The sequence below is a fragment of the Sciurus vulgaris genome (genome assembly GCF_902686455.1).
Source record: "Sciurus vulgaris genome assembly, contig: HiC_scaffold_272_arrow_ctg1, whole genome shotgun sequence".
In the NCBI taxonomy this organism is placed as follows: domain Eukaryota; kingdom Metazoa; phylum Chordata; class Mammalia; order Rodentia; family Sciuridae; genus Sciurus; species Sciurus vulgaris.
Genome location: NW_027632781.1, coordinates 512,241 through 530,843, shown reverse-complemented (window position 1 = coordinate 530,843; position 18,603 = coordinate 512,241). Strand labels below are relative to the sequence as shown.

Below are 18,603 nucleotides of genomic sequence, written 5' to 3'. Positions count from 1 at the left end.
GTCCTGGTTTCCTAGATGTGGGTCTGATAAACCCATGTGTCCATGTGCATCTGATAAGAAATTCACAGGTAGTGATTTTTATGAACATGATTAATTTATCCATTGATTTGTGCCTTATGCTTGTGCTGCACAGCAGGGGTTATTCTTTTCTTTCTTATTTCTCAGTGTGTGGTACTCAGGGTTGAATCCAGTAGATCTTTATCTTCTATTTTGAGACAGGAGCTCACTAAGTTGCCCAGTCACAGAACCCGTGATCCTTCCACCTCAGGCTCCCATGTGGCTGGGGTACAGACATGCACCACTGTGCCATTGGGGTCACTCCTCCTGGTCAGTTTTGCATGCCCACCATCTGATCATCCATGTGCAGACAAGGCATTGAGTTGTTCTGCTCAGCACTTGCACTCAGAAACAGGTAGCTCAAGGCACTCTGCCCCCGCTTTACAAAATGGGGTAGTTCAGGGCTGGGCATGCTGTTGTGCACAGTCTGGAGGGGCTTGGCTGGCAGTCTGCTCTCCACACCCTCCCATCACTCTCTGCACCTCAGTCTGGGAGTAAGCAACTGAGTGGTCACCCTGGGCTACAGAGTTGTAAGATAGGAGTCTATAATCCCTTTTGTCAGGGGACAGCAGGAGTCACCAAAGTAGGGTGACACAGGTGACCTCTGGACGAGGACCCCCCACCTACCCCCAGCACTGTGCATCTGCCTACTGCATACCTGAACTCCTAGGCAAAGGAGGGTTTGGCCCAGAGTGGGAGGGGTCTGTATATTGAACTTAATAAGTTTAGCATGTTTGTTCCATCTCTGGCACAACTAAGCATGTGGACTGTGATTTATACCTGCCTCCTCCCTTCCTCACCTACATTCACTGCTTGGGGAGTTTTCTGTTTGCACTTGAACTCTAGAAGCCTCAGAGCAATCAGAGATCCATTTTCAAGGTCAGAACATGTACTGGGTCATGATTTCCTCAACTTCACCATTCCCTTCCCTTATTTTTCCCTTGTCTTGTGTTTTAGCATAGCGTTCTATTATCTCAGCATTCATGTGATGTTGTCCCACTATTATGCTGTTTGGACCAAGGCAGGAGTGCACACACCTGTGGGCTCGGGTGTGTCAGCCAAATTGGAGCCAGGGAGCCACTGCCCTGGCCTCAGAACTCAGGCTGTGCAGCCTGGGCAGGAATTAGGTTTCTTCCTTCAGGTGGTGCTATCTGCAGCCCCAGGGACCCCTTGGCTGAGTGTGGGTGAGAACAAGTGCACAGCCACTAGCCCTGGCTCTCAAGAGGACCCTCCTTGGTGCTGGCCCACAGACAACTTCACCCATGCTGGGGTGGGAAGGGCCCTTCTCTGACCCCCACCTGGAAGCCAGGTCAGAAGAAGCCTGAAGTTCCTGTGGCTCTATATGGAGTTCAGCCATTCTGAGAGTTCTCTTCTGAACAACAGTGACCAGCTCCATGCTGATCAGCCACTCCTTGATGCTGTGCTCAGGGTAGAAAGACCGGCAGTAGGTTTCATTGTTGGAAGTAGATGTGACGGTCTTCAGGTAGTAGGTGTTGGGTACAGAAACACAGAAGGCTAGCAGCCACACCAGGACACACAGGATGTGGTGCACCATCTTCTTCTGTGGCTGGAGGTGCTGGTGAAGTAGGTGATGGAGAGGTAGCGGTCCACGCTCATGCAGGTGAGGAAGAAGATGCTGCCAAAGAGGTTGATGGAGAAGATGAGGTGTGTGACCTTGCAGGTGAGCTCACCCATGGGCCACTGGTTGTGCTGCACCAGGCTGACCACCCAGACTGGGATGGTGAGGACCACCCACAGGTCCGCAATGGCAAGGTTCAAGATGTAGCAGTGGGCGGCGAAGCCTGTGGTCTTGGCCTGGATGTTCACCCAGACCACCACAGAGTTGGCGATCATGCTGATAATGAAGATGAAAATGTAGATGAAGGACAGCACATAGAGCAGGATGCTCTTGTGGGGCATGACGGGGCACTGCACTGTGTCCACCAGGATGCAGTCACTGCTGTTACATGGCCAGCTGAAGTCAGAGAGGTTCCCTGGCTCCATGTAGTCGAAGAGATTCAGATCCATGGTGGGCAGGAGCAAGAATGACCTACAGTGATCCAGAGACATGTCAGAAACACTCAGTAGGGAAACTCAACTTCCAGTCAGAACACTTTTCCAGGATCCTGATAAGGCCCAGTTGTTTTGCCTAAGTTTCTGAGGTGTCCTCACAAAGAAAGTAGAAAAGAAAGCAAACCCATGAGAATGGTGTCACACAAAATAAACACCCAGAGACTCATCCACACAGTGCCCAAAGACAGAAATTGCATTTGTTTTCTATCTTTTCATGACTATGTTCTCAAGATACCCTCAGCCTGAGTGTGCCCAGGGTATGAAATCAACATGGTACAGGGCCAAAGAAAAATCAGGCTGCTGAGCCTGGTCACAGCAGTGTTGATGGCCTGCCCCTTCTCAGCAGGGGACAGGAGCTATTTTATCTAGGTCCCCCAAGAATGGCAGGGTTGGTCTGCCACTGGCATGCTGAATTACAAGTATCCTGCTCTGGAGTCTAGATGAAAGCATTTCAAACCCTCAACCCAATTTGCATCTATAGCATGACTTAGCACTTATTACCTTTCTCCAAAACTCACGTGCAAACCTACATCTTTGGTCCCTTAGTGTCAGCCATGAGGACACTTAGAGGTTGGTCAGCATGTGTACAATGTCCTGCAGCCCAAACACACCACAAAACCACAGACTCAGGTGGCTGAGAAATTTCACCTGAGAGCACCATCCAGTCACCTCAGGACCTGACCTGCACCTAGTTTTCCATTCTTTAATTTGTTCAAATGCTGCATGAGTGTGTGCCAAGACCTGAAGCACAGAGGTCACCTCCTGCAGTCTTTCTGAAGAGCTGATATCTACCAGCTTCTCCCTGCTAACCCAGCTCCATGGTCAGCACTTCAAAGCCAGTGAGGGCTTGGTCACAGGTAGCCCCACATCTGGAATGACTCTTCACAGATATGGTGAGAGCTTCCAGGAGTTGTCCTCTAGTGTCTGTCTCTTGACAGCACTGAAGTTCCACCAAGCTGTGGTTCTGGGTTGGTGTCACCCCACAAAAACCTCACTGCATGCTGAGAAAAGTGAAAGACAGGGACACCAGCCCTGACTCCTCCCCTCCAGGTAGGCAAAAGTTCTGTCACCTGCGTCAGGTGCTGGCTGGTCAAGAGTCAGGCTAACCTGCCAGGCTATTCAGAGTGAGTCCAGGTTATACACAGGAACTCCCACAGGAGCCAGGACAAGAGTCAGTGGGTGCCAGGTGGACTTGCCAACTGACTGAGAAACCAAGGTAGGGACATTCCCAGGTTGGAATTCTGACTCCTCCACCCAATAGTGTCCAACTTAAGACTCACTGGTTACCCTGCCTGCATCTGCTACCCTAAGACAGCAGCACCCACCTCAGCATTACCTTAGGGACAAGGCCTAGCCCAGAGTCTGTCAGTAGCAGATGATCAATGAGCCATCACCCACCATTGGCTATGGGGAAGCAATTGGCTTCTTTCTCCCCTTTAAAAGAAAGACAAAACCTCACCTGGTTCTTCTCATTTTACAAACTAGCTCTTACTGACTGCATAATAAAATCCCCACAGAGGGTCCAAGAGTCCAGAGAGAACATGCAGCTGGACAGGGCATCTATAGGAAGGCATGAACAGAGTCCCTGAGGACAGATGACTCTTGCTGCCTGCCAGAAGCACCTCCACAGTCTCAAAATGCTCAAAAGGCCACCCCCTCTTGAATTCCAAACCACATGAGACTGTCACAGGCCTGGGTGCCTCCTGTATGGGATGTGGGTGGTCACACACTCCTCTCCAGGTGGCCTAACTTGGCCTCAGTGTTCTCCATGCCAATGAAAGGTCTGGGCATCCAGGGCAGCCACATGCCCTCTGCTCCTCCATGGTGTGGGTCACCGGCCCTGTAACCAGGAAGGAACCCACAGCCCAGTGACCCCCAGTATGTGGAAGCTGACAGGAAGGCACAGGGGGGCACCCAGAGGGCAAGATGGAGTTAGCACAAACAAACTCAAATCAGGAGGCATTGACCTGTCCTAAGACACAGCTTCAAGGACCCCAAAAGGATGTGGGCCTAACAGGGCTGTAGAGGGTGCTTTTCACAAGACAGGCTCCTGGTCTTTCAGAGTGGACTCAGGGCATCCAACCAGCTCCACACTACCTTGAAGCCACTCCTGCCACATCCCTTGGCCACTGAGTGCCCCATGCTGACCCTCACTCTGCACATGTGCCTCCAGATGGACTTGCTTCTGCTCTTCTGCATGGCTCCAATGCACAACCCCTAAAGCAGTTGTCCTGTGTCTTTCTTCCCACTTCCTTAAAATGGAACACCTTTGCAGTATAGCTTAGTTAAAGGCATTTTAACCCCCAAATTTCATCTGTCCTCATAGTCACTGGAAGCAGAGGAGTCTGATGGAAGACAGTCCAGAGCCCCACAACCATGGGGACCCAAGAGTGCTCTGCTGGCAGTGATTTCAGCCCATTCTCTGCCCCTACAGGCACAGCCTGGGGCCTTGGCAGGGACATCCTTAAGTTCTAGAGCAAAAAAGAAAGGAAGGACCCTGAGCCTTTCTCAGCCTGAACTTGGGTCTGAACCCAGCCTGTCACTCTCTCACACCTGGGAAATACTTCTCTGGCCTGGGCCTCCCCTGCCCTCCAGGACACCACACAAGGTAGCCCTGGTGCAATTCAGTGAGAACAGCCCCAGACAGGGGCAGGGACACAGAGGAGAGGAGGCTCCTCCTGGGGCTGACGGGGTGTCCTTTCAGGCCCCTCCAGTCTCCTCCAAATTAACTCTGAGTCTCATCTCCTGCACCTGGCAGCTGCCAACCCCCATTTTCCTCCAGGTCAGAGCAGTGATAGGCAATGGGAAGAATTCAGGGACCCTGATCTAGCCCTTTGGCTCCTGCCTCTACCTTCTGGGCCTGGAGTTTCACTGAATTTCTGGGAAAAGCATGCCACCCCCAGGCACACCCTTCTCTCCCCTCAGAGGGTTGGGGTGGCACGGGTGGGAGATCTGGTATAGGGACACAGCTGTCACTGCTCAAGGCTGAAGCAAGGAGCAGGCGGAGAGGCTCCTGCTGGTCCCTGAGCACAGATCACCCATCACCAACCACCAAAAACTGGCCACCAATCACTGGTCTGAGGAGCAGCAACACAAATCTAGACTGTCACTGAAGCCAGAGACCCACACCCTGGCCACCCACCCTCTCCTGGGGTCTGAGTGGGCCTCTCTGCCCCACTGCAGTTGACTTCAGCTCAGAGAGAAAGGCCACCAAGTGGCATGGAGTAATCAGATTCTCCACAGATTTAAGTGCGGAATTAAAGGAAATAAAAAGCCAAAAAGCACCACACAATAGCTCAGCCTAGAAGCAAAGGAGGGTTGTTTCCAAAAAAGATCCTGGCAGACAGAAGGTCCCCTTGTCCTTGACCTGCCCAGTCACAGGGACCAGCATCTGCAACGACCACCTGTGGTTGCCTAGAGTGGACGGGATGCTCACATCCAGTGCCAACCCCTGCTGGTCTGTTCTCCATGGGAGCAGCGAGCTTGCAGTTACCTGCTTAGATCTCAGCAGGAGCCACATCTGCTAGGAACAGAAGCTTGGGAGGCAAAAGTCACCTTCACTCAGGGTCCCTCATTTCCCACAGCCTGGGACAAAGCTCCCAGTGAAACCTGAGCATGGAGGCAGGAGGAAGAGGGGACCCTAGTTAAATCCTGGAGTGCCCTGCACAGGAGCCTCCACTCCCTCCCACAAACCCAAGGAATTGCTTGGTCCTACACAGGAAGAGCCATTGCAGCCCACACAGATACACAGACCACCTCGCTCCTCGACAAAGACTTTATGCGGGGTTTTCAAGATGGTGGCCTAGAGGGTGGCTGCATTTCATGTTGCTCCAGGACTCAGGATTCAAAAGAGGAGGTATTGAGACACTTGGGACCAACTCAAAGCAACCGGGTGACTCTCACCCATTGGGAAGGCATCCCGGATGGGACGGTGGTCCCGGAACGCAGGCAACTTTGTGAAGTAGAGCTGCCGGCGAGACACCCCTCCCCCCGCTGGAGCAGTGAACGCGGACAACTGGGAGCGCCATAAAGGAGGCCGCTTGGCACAGCGCTGGGACTCGGAGCAACCACTGGGGCTCCGGCGGCTGCCCAGGGGAGGAGTGGCGAGGAGAGCCCAGGGGAGGTGTGGACTCAGAACACCGGGGCCTGCCCTGAGGAGGAGGAGGAGGAACGTGGCCACTTGGATTTGGAGTGACTGCACCAGAGCTACAGGCGGTTGCCAGAGGAGAAGCTGCGCGGCGAGCTATTTGGACTCTAAGCGACCGCTTCTGAACACCGGGGCCTGCCCTGAGGACGAGGAGGAGGAAGAGGAGCGCGGCCGCTTGGATTCGGGGTGACTACACCAGAGCTACAGGCGGTTGCCAGAGGAGGGGATGCGTGGCGAGCTGTTTGAACTCAGACCACTTCTGAACCCCGGGGCCTGCCCGGAGGAGTAGTAGGAGGAGGAGGAGGAGCGCAGCGGGTCGTTTGGACTTGCAGTGACTGCATTAGCGCTCCAGGCGGCTGCTCAGAGGAGAAGGCGAGTGGTGAGTTGTTTGGACTTAAAGTGACAGCGCCTGAACACAGGGGGGCTGCCTGGAGGATAAGCGTGATGGGTCACTTGGTCTTGAGTGGCCGCACCAGAGCTCCGGGCGGTTGCCCAGAGGACCCGTGCAGCGGGTCACGTGGATTCAGAGCCACTCAGAGCGACCGCTCCTGAACACCCGGGGGGTTATCTGGAGAAGGAGGAGGAACGGGGAGGGTCACTTTGACTTGGAGTGAGTGATTGCCCAGGGCTACGGGTGGTTGGTGGGAGGAGGAGGCACGAAGTGAGTTTCTTGGACTCCTAGTGACCACACCAGAATACTGGGCAGCTGTCTGGAGGAAGAGGCCTGTGGCAGGTCTCTGGGACTCAGAGCGATTGTTCGGGGCCCCAGGTGGCTGCTCAGAGGAGGGGCCACATAGCCAGGCGATTAGGTGCAGAGCAGGGTCCCAGGATCTAGGAGGCTTCTGGGTGGAAGAGCCGCACAGAGACAGGCTTAGGGCAGAGCGAAGGTTCCAGGCCTGCGGGCAGATTCTCTGAGGAGGGGCAGCCTAAGGAGATTCATCTGCGAAGGGTGAGGCTCCCAGGCCCAGGAGGCAGGGCCGGGCCCCTGGGAACTTTGCAGAGGAAGGCAGCCCAGCCCAGGCGGTAGCTGTAAATTGAGGGGAACCTCTAGGAGGGAACTGACCAGCGAGACCTCCCCACCGGGTGAGTCTTCCCTGCCGGGTGAGGTTTCCCCACAAGGACGGTAAAACCAGAGACTCAGGCCCAAACAGACCTTGCCTCAGCCCACAGCCTAGGTCCCTTTGGATGACCATTGGTCAACAAGTGGAGGCACCTCTGCCCACTAGCAGGGATTATACCGCACCTGAAGGACACCACTCGTAGAGAGGCAGCTTCTTTGTGGAACACTGCATTATCAACTTCCTCCAAGACTTCAGCCTACTGAAGGCTAAGGGGGGATATATATAGAAATCTTCAGGGACATTGTAAGTCAATAGAGGAAATCTGCAATATCTCAGGGGTCCACTGATACCGGAACAATATGAGAAAACAAGGAAAGAAAATGCTGCAAACAAATCTAGATGTTACATCAATAAAACCCAATGACAGCATGGCAGAAGAAATGACAGAAAAGGAGTTCAGAATGTACATAATTAAAATGATCAGAGAAGCAAACGATGAGATGGAAGAGCAAATGCACGCACTGAATGATTGCACCAATTGACAGTTAAAAGAACAAATACAGGAAGCAAAAGATCATTTCAATAAAGAGTTAGAGATATTGAAAAAAAATCAAGCAGAAATTCTTGACATGAAGGAAACAATAAACCAAATTAAGAACTCCATAGAAAGCATATCCAATAGGATAGAACACCTGGAAGACAGAACCTCAGACATTGAAGACAAAATATTTAACCTTGAAAACAAAGTTGAACAAACAGAGAAGATGGTAAGAAATCATGAACAGAATCTACAAGAACTATGGGATATCATGAAAAGGCCAAATTTAAGAATTATTGGGATTGAGGAAGGCCTAGAGAAACAAGCCAAAGGAATGAACAATTTATTCAATGAAATAATATCAGAAAATTCCCAAATCTGAAGAATGAAATGGAAAATCAAGTTCAAGAGGCTTATAGGACTCCAAATACACAAAATTACAACAGACCCACACCAAGGCACATTATAATGAAAATACCGAACATACAAAATAAAGACAGAATTTTAAAGGCTGTGAGAGAAAAGAACCAAATTACATTCAGGGGGAAACCAATACGGATATCAGCAGATTTTTCAATCCAGACCCTAAAAGCTAGAAGGGCCTGGAACAACATTTTTCAAGCCCTGAAAGAAAATGGATGCCAACCAAGAATCTTATACCCAGCAAAACTTACCTTCAAATTTGACGATGAAATAAAATCCTTCCATGATAAACAAAAGCTAAAAGAATTTACAAAAAGAAAGCCAGCATTACAGAACATTCTCAGCAAAATATTCCATGAGGAAGAGATGAAAAACAAAGAAGCAAATCAGCAAAGGGAGGAATTATCCTAAAGGAATTGTCAAATAAAGGAGGAAACAAGTTGTGTCAAACAAATAAATAAACAAAATTTAAAAAATGAACCAAATGACCGGGAAACCAAATCATTTCTCTATAATAACCCTGAATGTTAATGGCCTGAATTCATCAATCAAAAGACATAGACTGGCAGACTGGATTAAAAAGAAAGATCCAACAATATGTTGCCTGCAAGAGACTCACCTCATAGAAAAAGATACCCATAGACTAAAGGTGAAAGGATGGGGAAAAACATACCATGCGCATGGACTCAGCAAAAAAGCTGGAGTATCCATCCTCATTTCCGATAATGTGGACTTCAAGCCAAAGTTAGTCAGAAGGGATAAAGCAGGACATTTCATACATCTTAAGGGAAGCATAAATCAGCAAGATATAACAATCATAAACATCTATGCCCCAAACAGTGGCTCATCCATGTATGTCAAACAAATCCTTCTCAATTTCAGAAACCAAATAGACTATAACACAATAATACTAGGTGATTTTAACACGCCTCTCTCACCACTGGACAGATCTTCCAGTCAAAAATTGAACAAAGAAACCATGGATCTCAATAACACAATCAATAATTTAGACTTAACGGACATTTATAGAATATACCATCCAACCAAGAGCGAATACACTTTCTTCTCAGCAGCACATGGATCCTTCTCTAAAATAGACCATATATTATGCCACAAAGCTAATGTTAGCAAATACAAGAAGATAGAGACACTAGCATGTATTCTATCAGATCATAATGGATTGAAGTTAGAAATAAATGAAAGAGTAAAACACAGAAACTATTCCAACACCTGGAGATTAAACAATATGCTTTTATATGATGAATGGATAACAGAAGATATTAGGAAGGAAATTTAAAAATTCTTAGAGGTAAATGAGAACAAAGAAACATCATATCAAAATCTCTGGGACACTATGAAAGCAGTACTTAGAGCGAAATTTATTTCATGGAGCGCATTTAATAAAAGAAGTAAAACTCAACAAATAAACGACCTAACACTACAGCTCAAAGCCCTAGAAAAAGAAGAACAGAACAGCACCAAAAGTAGTAGAAGACAGGAAATAGTTAAACTCAGAGCTGAAATCAATGAAATTGAAACAAAAGAAACAATACAAAAAATTGACAAAATAAATAGTTGGTTCTTCGAAAAAATAAACAAAATTGATAAACCTTTAGCCACACTAACAAAGAGAAGACGAGAGAAAACCCAAATCACTAAAATTCGGAATGAACAAGGAAATATCACAACAGACAGGATTGAAATACAAAACATAATTAGAAGCTATTTTGAAAATCTATACTCCAACAAAATAGAAAATTTCGAAGACATCAACAGGTTTCTAGAGACATATGAATTGCCTAAACTGAACGAGGAGGACATACACAATTTAAATAGACCAATTTCAAGTACTGAAATAGAAGAAGTCATCAAAAACCTACCAACAAAGAAAAGTCTGGGACCAGATGGGTTCTCAGCTGAGTTCTACAAAACCTTTAAAGAAGAGCTCATTCCAATACTTCTCAAAGTATTCCATAAAATAGAAGAGGAGGGAACCCTCCCAAACTCATTCTATGAAGCCAATATCACCCTGATACCTAAACCAGAGATTCATCAAGGAAAGAAAATTTCAGACCAATATCCTTAATGAACATCGACGCAAAAATTCTCAGCAAAATTTTAGGAAATCGCATACAAAAACATTAAAAAGATAGTGCACCATGATCAAGTGGGTTTCATCCCAGAAATGCAAGGTTGGTTCAACATCAGGAAATCAATAAACGTAATTCACCATATTAATAGACTTAAAGTCAAGAATCACATGATTATTTCAATAGATGCAGAAAAAGCATTTGATAAAATACAGCACCCCTTCATGCTCAAAACACTAGAAAAAATAGGGATAGTGGGAACATTCCTTAACATTGTAAAGGCCATTTATGCTAAGCCCATGGCTAATATCATTCTAAATTGTGAAAAACTGATATCATTCCCCCTAAAAATGGGAACAAGGCAGGGATGCCCTCTTTCACCACTTCTATTCAACATCGTTCTTGAGACTCTGGCCAGAGCAATTAGACAAACCAAAGAAATTAAAGGAATACGAATTGGAAAAGAAGAACTCAAACTATCCCTGTTCGCTGATGACATGATTATATATTTAGAGGAACCTGGAAATTCCACCAGAAAACTCTTAGAACTCATAAGTGAATTCAGTAAAGTAGCAGGTTACAAGATCAATGCCCATAAATCCAACGCATTTTTATACATAAGTGATGAATCTTCAGAAAGAGAAATTAGGAAAACTACCCCATTCAAAATAGCCTCGAAATAAATTAAATACTTGGGAATCAATCTCACAAAAGAGGTGAAAGACCTCTACAATGAGAACTATACAACACTAAAGAAAGAAATTAAAGAACACCTTAGAAGATGGAAAGATCTTCCATGTTCTTGGATAGGAAGAATTAGTATTGTCAAAATGGCCATACTACCTAAAGTGCTATACAAATTCAATGCAATTCCAATTAAAATCCCAATGACGTACCTTACAGAAATAGAGCAAGCAATTATGAAATTCATCTGGAAGAATAAGAAACCCAGAATAGCTAAAGCAATCCTTAGCAGGAAGAGTGAAACAGGGGGTATTGCAATACCAGATCTTCAACTCTACTACAAAGCAATAGTAACAAAAACGGCATGATATTGGTATCAAAATAGAAAGGTAGATCAATGATACAGAATAGAGGACACGGACACAAACCCAAATAAATACAATTTTCTCATACTAGACAAAGGGGCCAAAAATATGCAATGGAGAAAAGATAGCCTCTTCAACAAATGGTGCTGGGAGAATTGGAAATCCATATGCAACAGAATGAAACTAAACCCATATCTCTCACCATGCACGAAACTGAACTCAAAATGGATTAAGGACCTTGGAATCAGACCAGAGACCCTGCAGATTATAGAAGAAAAAGTAGGTCCAAATCTTCACCTTGTTGGTCTAGGATCAGACTTCCTTAACAGGACTCCCATAGCACAAGAAATAAAAGCTAGAATCAACCACTGGGATAGATTCAAAATAAAAAGCTTTCTCTCAGCAAAGGAAACTATCAGCAATGCGAAGAAAGAGCCTACAGAGTGGGAGAATATCTTTGCCAATCATACTTCAGATAGAGCACTAATCTCCAGAATCTATAAAAAACTCAAAAAACTCTACTCCAAGAATTCAAATAATCCAGTCGATAAATGGGCTAAGGAAATGAATAGACACTTCACAGAAGAAGATCTACAAGCAATCAACAAACATATGGAAAAATGCTCAACATCTCTAGTAATAAGAGAAATGCAAATCAAAACCACCCTAAGATTCCATCTCACCCCAATTAGAATGGCGATTATCAAGAATACGAGCAACAACAGGTGTTGGTGAGGATGTGGGGAGAAAGGTACACTCATACATTGCTGGTGGGGCTGCAATTTAGTGCAGCCACTCTGGAAAGCAGTGTGGAGATTCCTTAGAAAACTTGGAATAGACCCTCCATTTGACCCAGCTATCCCACTGCTTGGCCTATACCCAAAGGACTTAAAATCAGCATACTACAGAGATACAGCCACATCAATGTTCATAGCTGCTCAATTCACAATAGCCAGACTGTGGAACCAACCTAGATGCCCTTCAATTGATGAGTGGATAAAGAAACTGTGGTATATATATACAATGGAATATTACTCAGCCATAAAGAATGATAAAATTATGGCATTTGCAGGCAAATGGATGAAATTGGAGAATATCATGCTAAGTGAGATAAGCCAATCTCAAAAAGCCAAAGGACGAATGATATCGTTAATAAGTGGAGGATGACACATAATGGGGGGGAGGGAAGGGTTAGTGTTAGGGTTAGAATTAGGGTTAGGGAGGGGGGCAAGTATGGAGGAAGGAAGTACTGTATAGAGGGTAAAGAGGGGTGGGAGGGGTTTGGGGAAGGGAAAAAATAACAGAATGAATCAAACAACCTTACTCTATGTAAATTAAAAAAAAAAAAAAACTTTATGCACCTTAGCCAGTGCCATGGGTCTGTTTATGCTGACAGCAGGGAACACGGACAACCCATAGGTCACTGGTCTGCTGTTGGACCAACCACAGCTCACTTCTGCCAACTTGAGGACAAAGAGCAAGAGGAATTTTGGATCTAAATCTCTGTGTTGTCTCAGTCTGGACTCAGTGCCCATGCCTGGACAGGAAGGGGTGAGACCCATCTCACACACTTCAGGTGTATGGCATCTGTGCAGAGGTTCCAGAATAGATGAAGGGTCTCAGAATAAAAGATGTTTCCTGTTCTAGGATGTTTCCTGTTCTAGTTCACATATTTCTCATCTTGAAATATTTGCCTGTACCCAAGTGTACATACAAGATGCTTATTGAATCAGTTATTGATTACTAGCAAACATTACAGACCACATAAATGTCCATCAACAGAGGAATGGTTCAATAAACTATAGTGCAGTCTCTGTCTGGAATATAGTACAGCTATAAAAAGGGAGGGGGAGTAATTTACATGAGCAAAGAAAGTTATGACATGCTAAGTGAAAGGCAAAGTGTGAATATCATCCCTTTGATGTAGGAGAGAAAGCAAAACCCAAGTATATCTTCATACACAGATGTACCTGCATTGAGGCACAGAGATCTTCAGTGAGTGCAAACCTGGCTGGAAGAGGAGCAAAGGGGACAAAGGAGGATAGTATTTCTTACTCCATAATTATCTGCATTATTTGAAATTTGACATAGAAATTATGTAAATTTAATTTAATTTTTTTTGATGGTGCTGGGGATTGAACCCAGGGACTTATGTATGCTAGGCAAGTACTCTACCAGCTGAGCTATATCCCCAGTCCCTATAAATTTAAATAGAGGGGGAATGATCCACAGAAAAAGTAAGGCCCATGTTCTGTTTCTGCAGATCCCAGAGAACACACCAAGAATTAAAAGTTACAAGCACCAGTTTGCATCCTTTCTTCTTGAATCTTGCACTTCTGTCTCATCCAGTCCTGTCCATAGGGTCACTGCTTTGAAGACCCTGCCCACCACCTGCACTCACCCAGCATCCATGTCCACCATGACAGGAGGGGGCCAGCACTGGACATGGTGTCCGTCCAGCTCTCCTCCCTGGCCTGTGTCTGGAAAGGGACTCATCCATCCACCTTCACAGTCCCAAATGGTGCAGAGACCTTTCCTGGGAGATGCCCCTCTGGTTTCTGAGGTTTGTTATCATCCCTAGTGACCCTCTAGCTGCAGCCAGCAGCCTGGTTCTTAGCTGCATCCAAATGGTTTGCCTGAGCTCACTCCAGCTCTCAGGGAAAGGTCAGAATTAAAAGTCTCCAAGTTTAGCATCTCCACAGAGTGGTGCTTTGCTCTGCGATACACATGCCCTCACCCTGGTTAGTTCCTTCAAGAGCCTGTCAAGTGTTCAGGTGTCTGGCTCAGGTTCAACAGCTCCCCATGTCCCCTCACAGCCTGGGGAGATTCCCAGGGCCATTTCCTTGCCCCCTGCTTCTCCCAACTTCTCCCCACTCAACCCCAGGAAGGTGTTAACACTCCCTGTGTTCCTACCCAAGCCTGTTGCCTCCCACCATGTCTCCTCCTTTATCCTATGGCCACACAAGCAAAGTGACCTGACTTGGTGAATCAGTAGTCCTCATGCCTGCCTGAGGAAAGTGACCTTGGCTGGCACTGGGACTGGGTTTCCAAAGGTCTCTTCTAAGTCCTTGCCTAGCTGATGTCTGTAGGGCTTCTGCAGGATGCTGCTCTGGGGCAGGTGGAGATGGGGAACCAGGACCATCTCCAGCTTCCAAGAACTGAGGTAAGGAAGATGCAAAGCCAAGCACCATCTTCCAGGCATGAGCAAGGCAGCAGGTATCTCCTACAGCAGGGGAGAGTCTCTCACTCTAGTGACTTATGGGAAGCTTTTGGAAGAGTAGTGATCCAGGGGCTCCAGGAGGGTACTGCACTGCAGAGTCACCCAGCCTGGGGGTGGGGAGGTGAGAGTGGACCTGGGGAGGAGGGTGGGAAGGAGTTCTGGCAGGTCAGGCCAGTCTGTTGAGGAGCCACTAGAAGATTTTGAGCAAGGCCATAGTGTGGGGCAGAAGAAGTTTAGAGGACAGAGGTGACATGTGGACCCTGAGGCCTGGAGGGGTGCCCTCATAGTTGGGTGTGGAGCAACTGCAGCAGGGAGCCTGGAAGAGGCCCTGCAGCTCTGCGGGAGGCAGATCTAGCCTTTTTGCATATGTGTGGACTTTAAAAATACTAGACATAACAAAGTTTTTGGTTTCATTCTAAATTACACCTGCATGCATGTAATCCAACTGCACAGCATTTTAATATCATTTCTGTTGGTAAGAGTAAAACTAAGCCCCCTGGTTGCTTTGTTTAAAAGTGCAAATGCCTTCAGACCCCAAAGTCCATTCATGTTCTACAAAATCACCAAGAAAAATAATCTAAAGATCTGGAATCTCTGAGGCCCTTTGTTTTCTCCTCTAACAGTTTATAAAGTGACTTCTCTCCAGCCTCAAGTTGGAGTTAGTGTTAACCAGCTTCCCTCCTGTTGACTTGAAAACAGGAGTTCTCTGTCCAAAACCATCTCCCCGCATCCAAAAAAAGCCACTGTTCTGATTAAGTAGGGTGTTATGTGTGGGTTTTTTCTTTCTTTCATCCAGAAAGCCTATGCTGGACTTGTTCTGTGCCTGATTAGAAATCATAATACCTTCTCCACTCTCTAAGGATTTGATGTTAAATGGGATAAACTCGCTTCCAAAGTCACGGAGTTAAGCATAAGCGGCTGCCTTGAAACTTTCTGGGACATTTTAAAAATTACAAGTGCAATGCATTCTCCTTGGGTGGGGGAAAGAAGAGCAGCAACGTGTAGCCATTCCTCAATTTACATGGCTTTGGCATCCCCTCCCCCACTCAGGCTCCTGGAGGTTGTGGCTGAAGCTCAGCAGTAGTGCACACATTTAAGTGTTTATGGCAGAGAAGGGGGAAAAAGAGCAAATTGTTTCCAAGGCGCAGCTCCACCTTAGAGAAAACCTTTGTATCTGGGTTGAGCTCCTGATGCCAAGGGAATACCAGCAGTTCATCCCTTCAAGTCCACAGAAAGTGCAAGAACAGAAATGAGAAATTGAAGCCTCCACTGCCTGTGTTAGGCATGTCTTTTTGATTTCCACATTGTCCTGGAATAAATAAAGGGACACAAAAGCAGCATCTTTCTTTTAGAAGAAAAGAAGAGAGCTGCCACACTGAGACTTCAGGCTGAAGTTTCAGGGGATATTACTGCCCCAAATACCTTGAAGGGGCTGTAAACCATTTACAGAGCCCACTCCCACTTTTGAGAAACAAATAATCCTGTTGTGAGCAAATGAATGGCAAGAGAGGAGAGAGAGAGAGAGAGAGAGAGAGAGAGAGAGAGAGAGAGAGAGAGAGAGAGAGAGAAAGAGAAAGGGGAGAGAGATGGAGAGACAGCCAGTCTGACATTTACAACTTCTCAATCTCCCTGGAAGTTACAAGTCTTGGCTAACCATTCATTCCTGACTTCATTTCACAGTAATTACCCTCAGCCACCCCAGGAATCCACATGCATGTTGTCAAAACAGAACAAAATTTACTTTTGCCCAAATAACATATGTAAATTATCAAATACTAGACTTTTCTGTGGTACTTTCTTTTTTCCAATTACAGTTAGACTTAACACTAAGAGAATAATAAATACTTAAATTAGATTAGCAAAGATATAATCAAGAGATAAGAAGACCAGAGTTGTACTTAACATTAACATTTATAGCTCCCATACTACAGGATCTGGTAATCTCCCAAAGCATTGAGTTCAAACACATTCCGGATTCATGAAGATTCTCAACCCAGCTTTCTGGTTCACTTAAGGTTGCTTCTTAAAGTGTTCCTCTTTCTGGAATTATGGATTTGCAGCCAATACTAGTTTCCACTTGATATAACAGAGGCAAAACAGTTAACTGTGGTGCCAAGCTAATCCCTATGCCAACTCTGAGAAAGCAGAATGAATAGTGTGCCTTCACACAAAAGTCCTTGTGTACCAGAGCTTAAGTACCCACAGCAGCAAATAAACACCAGATTCCTCAGTTCAACAAATACACATCCAAATTGCCTTGAACCAATGCCCTGTACTTTCTGTAGTGAGAGGTGAAGCCCTGAATCAGCAGAGGAACTTTGCAACACAGAGTTAACAATGTGCAGCCTGCACTTTGAGAAACCAGACTCTCAGGCAATCAGAAAGGATCCTCCTGATAAGCCCTCTTAGTTAAGAGCAAGAGATCTGCCTGCCCTCTGCCTTTCTCAGCTGGCTGCTGCCTGAGCACCTACCACTTCCTTACCTTGGGGCTGGCTGGGCTCTGGTTTGCCTTCCTGGCTGTGAGCTTGCTCTTCAGTGCTGAGCAGTTTGGAGTAACTGGGAGCTCTGGAGCTGCAGGTGTCTGTTATATAAGCTGCAGAAAGGTGCCTTTAAGTGGCAACTTTGTAACCCTCATCCCCTTCTCCTGACCTTCCCTGTCCCCTCACACAGGCATGAATGCAGACACCCAGAGTACACACATTCTGTGGTAAACATCTACTAGTGTCCTTTCTGGCACATGCACAGTCTTAGGAAACCCAAGCCTTCCTTCATTTGCAAGCTAAAATGAATCACAAGGTCTACACCCCTTGGGGGAAAGTGTCAGCAGAAGAAAAATTGAAAGAAATCCTAGTACTTTGCAAAACCATCAAATATTTATCTGATCTCAGGTAGATTTTTAATAATCCCATTAACACCAGGAGTTCTTTTAAATGCCTCTAGCTATAGGAAAGGCTTTGTTCTGAAGACATACTACCCTGAAAAATCTGAACTTTGGAGTTGATTTATTAAGCCTGTGTTCTCTGGATAATTCCTCCAAAACAGAAGTCCCAGTTTTGGAATAAGCAACTAATCCATACTGTACCATATAACTCAAAGTGTGCAAAAGCCCTTTTGTAATAGATCTTAAAATATTTTATTTTATACATTTATTTGTAAAGCTCTTTAGATGCAAAATCCTTAAGTCTCTCTAAGGGTGTTCTGCAGAGACTACTCCATGCCAGCCACATATTAAGTACTGATCTATGTGTTTGATAATGTCTTCTCTCTGGTGAGTTTAGCAAACACGTTATTATCATCATAATCATCATCATTAAAATCTACATTGTTATCTAGAAACAGATTGTAAAGTACTGTACATGGAGGAACTCAACCTAAAAATGTGTTTCAATGTCATGTCTCTAATGCTCCACTTAGTGAAATCAACCCTGTAAGCCCAAATTTTTCTTTTGCATCTTAAGAACTGAACCCAGGGTACTTCACCACCGAAGTGCATCTCCAGTCAGCTTTTTTTTTTTTTTTTTTCCCCAAACAAGGGATTGAATTCTGGGGCAAGTAACAATGGAGCCACATCCCCATCCATTTTTTATATTTTATCAGAGACAGGGTCTCACCGAATTGCTTAGAGCCTCACTAAATTGCTTAGGCTGACTTTGACCTCTCTCAGCCTCCCAAGTTGCTGGGATTATAGGCATGTGCCACCACTCTGACTTTTCTTTGAATTTTTGAGACTGAGTCTCACTGAGTTGCCAATGCTGGCTTCTGCTGGTGATCTTCCTGCCTCAAACTCACAAATCTCTGGAATTACAGGCATAGGTCACTACCCTCCCTGCCCCCACTGCTGGAATTTTAAGACCATGCTATTTGTCAACCTTGCCCAGGCCAGTTCTGTGCAGCACTGGCCTTCATTCTGCTTTCTGATTCTCCCAAAGTCCTTTAAGAACAGTT

The 18,603-nt window shown here is 46.0% G+C and overlaps 1 protein-coding gene across 1 annotated transcript; it reads right to left on the bottom strand.

The window, feature by feature from the left end:
- Nucleotides 1-364: 364 nt before the first annotated feature.
- Nucleotides 365-17,633, bottom strand: LOC306652548 (atypical chemokine receptor 3-like). The gene is given in 3 exon segments (XM_079125382.1): nucleotides 365-1,605; nucleotides 1,608-2,107; nucleotides 17,141-17,633. Coding segments are annotated over 2 exon segments (879 nt in total). The 5' UTR covers nucleotides 2,086-2,107; nucleotides 17,141-17,633; the 3' UTR covers nucleotides 365-1,204.
- Nucleotides 17,634-18,603: the final 970 nt, after the last annotated feature.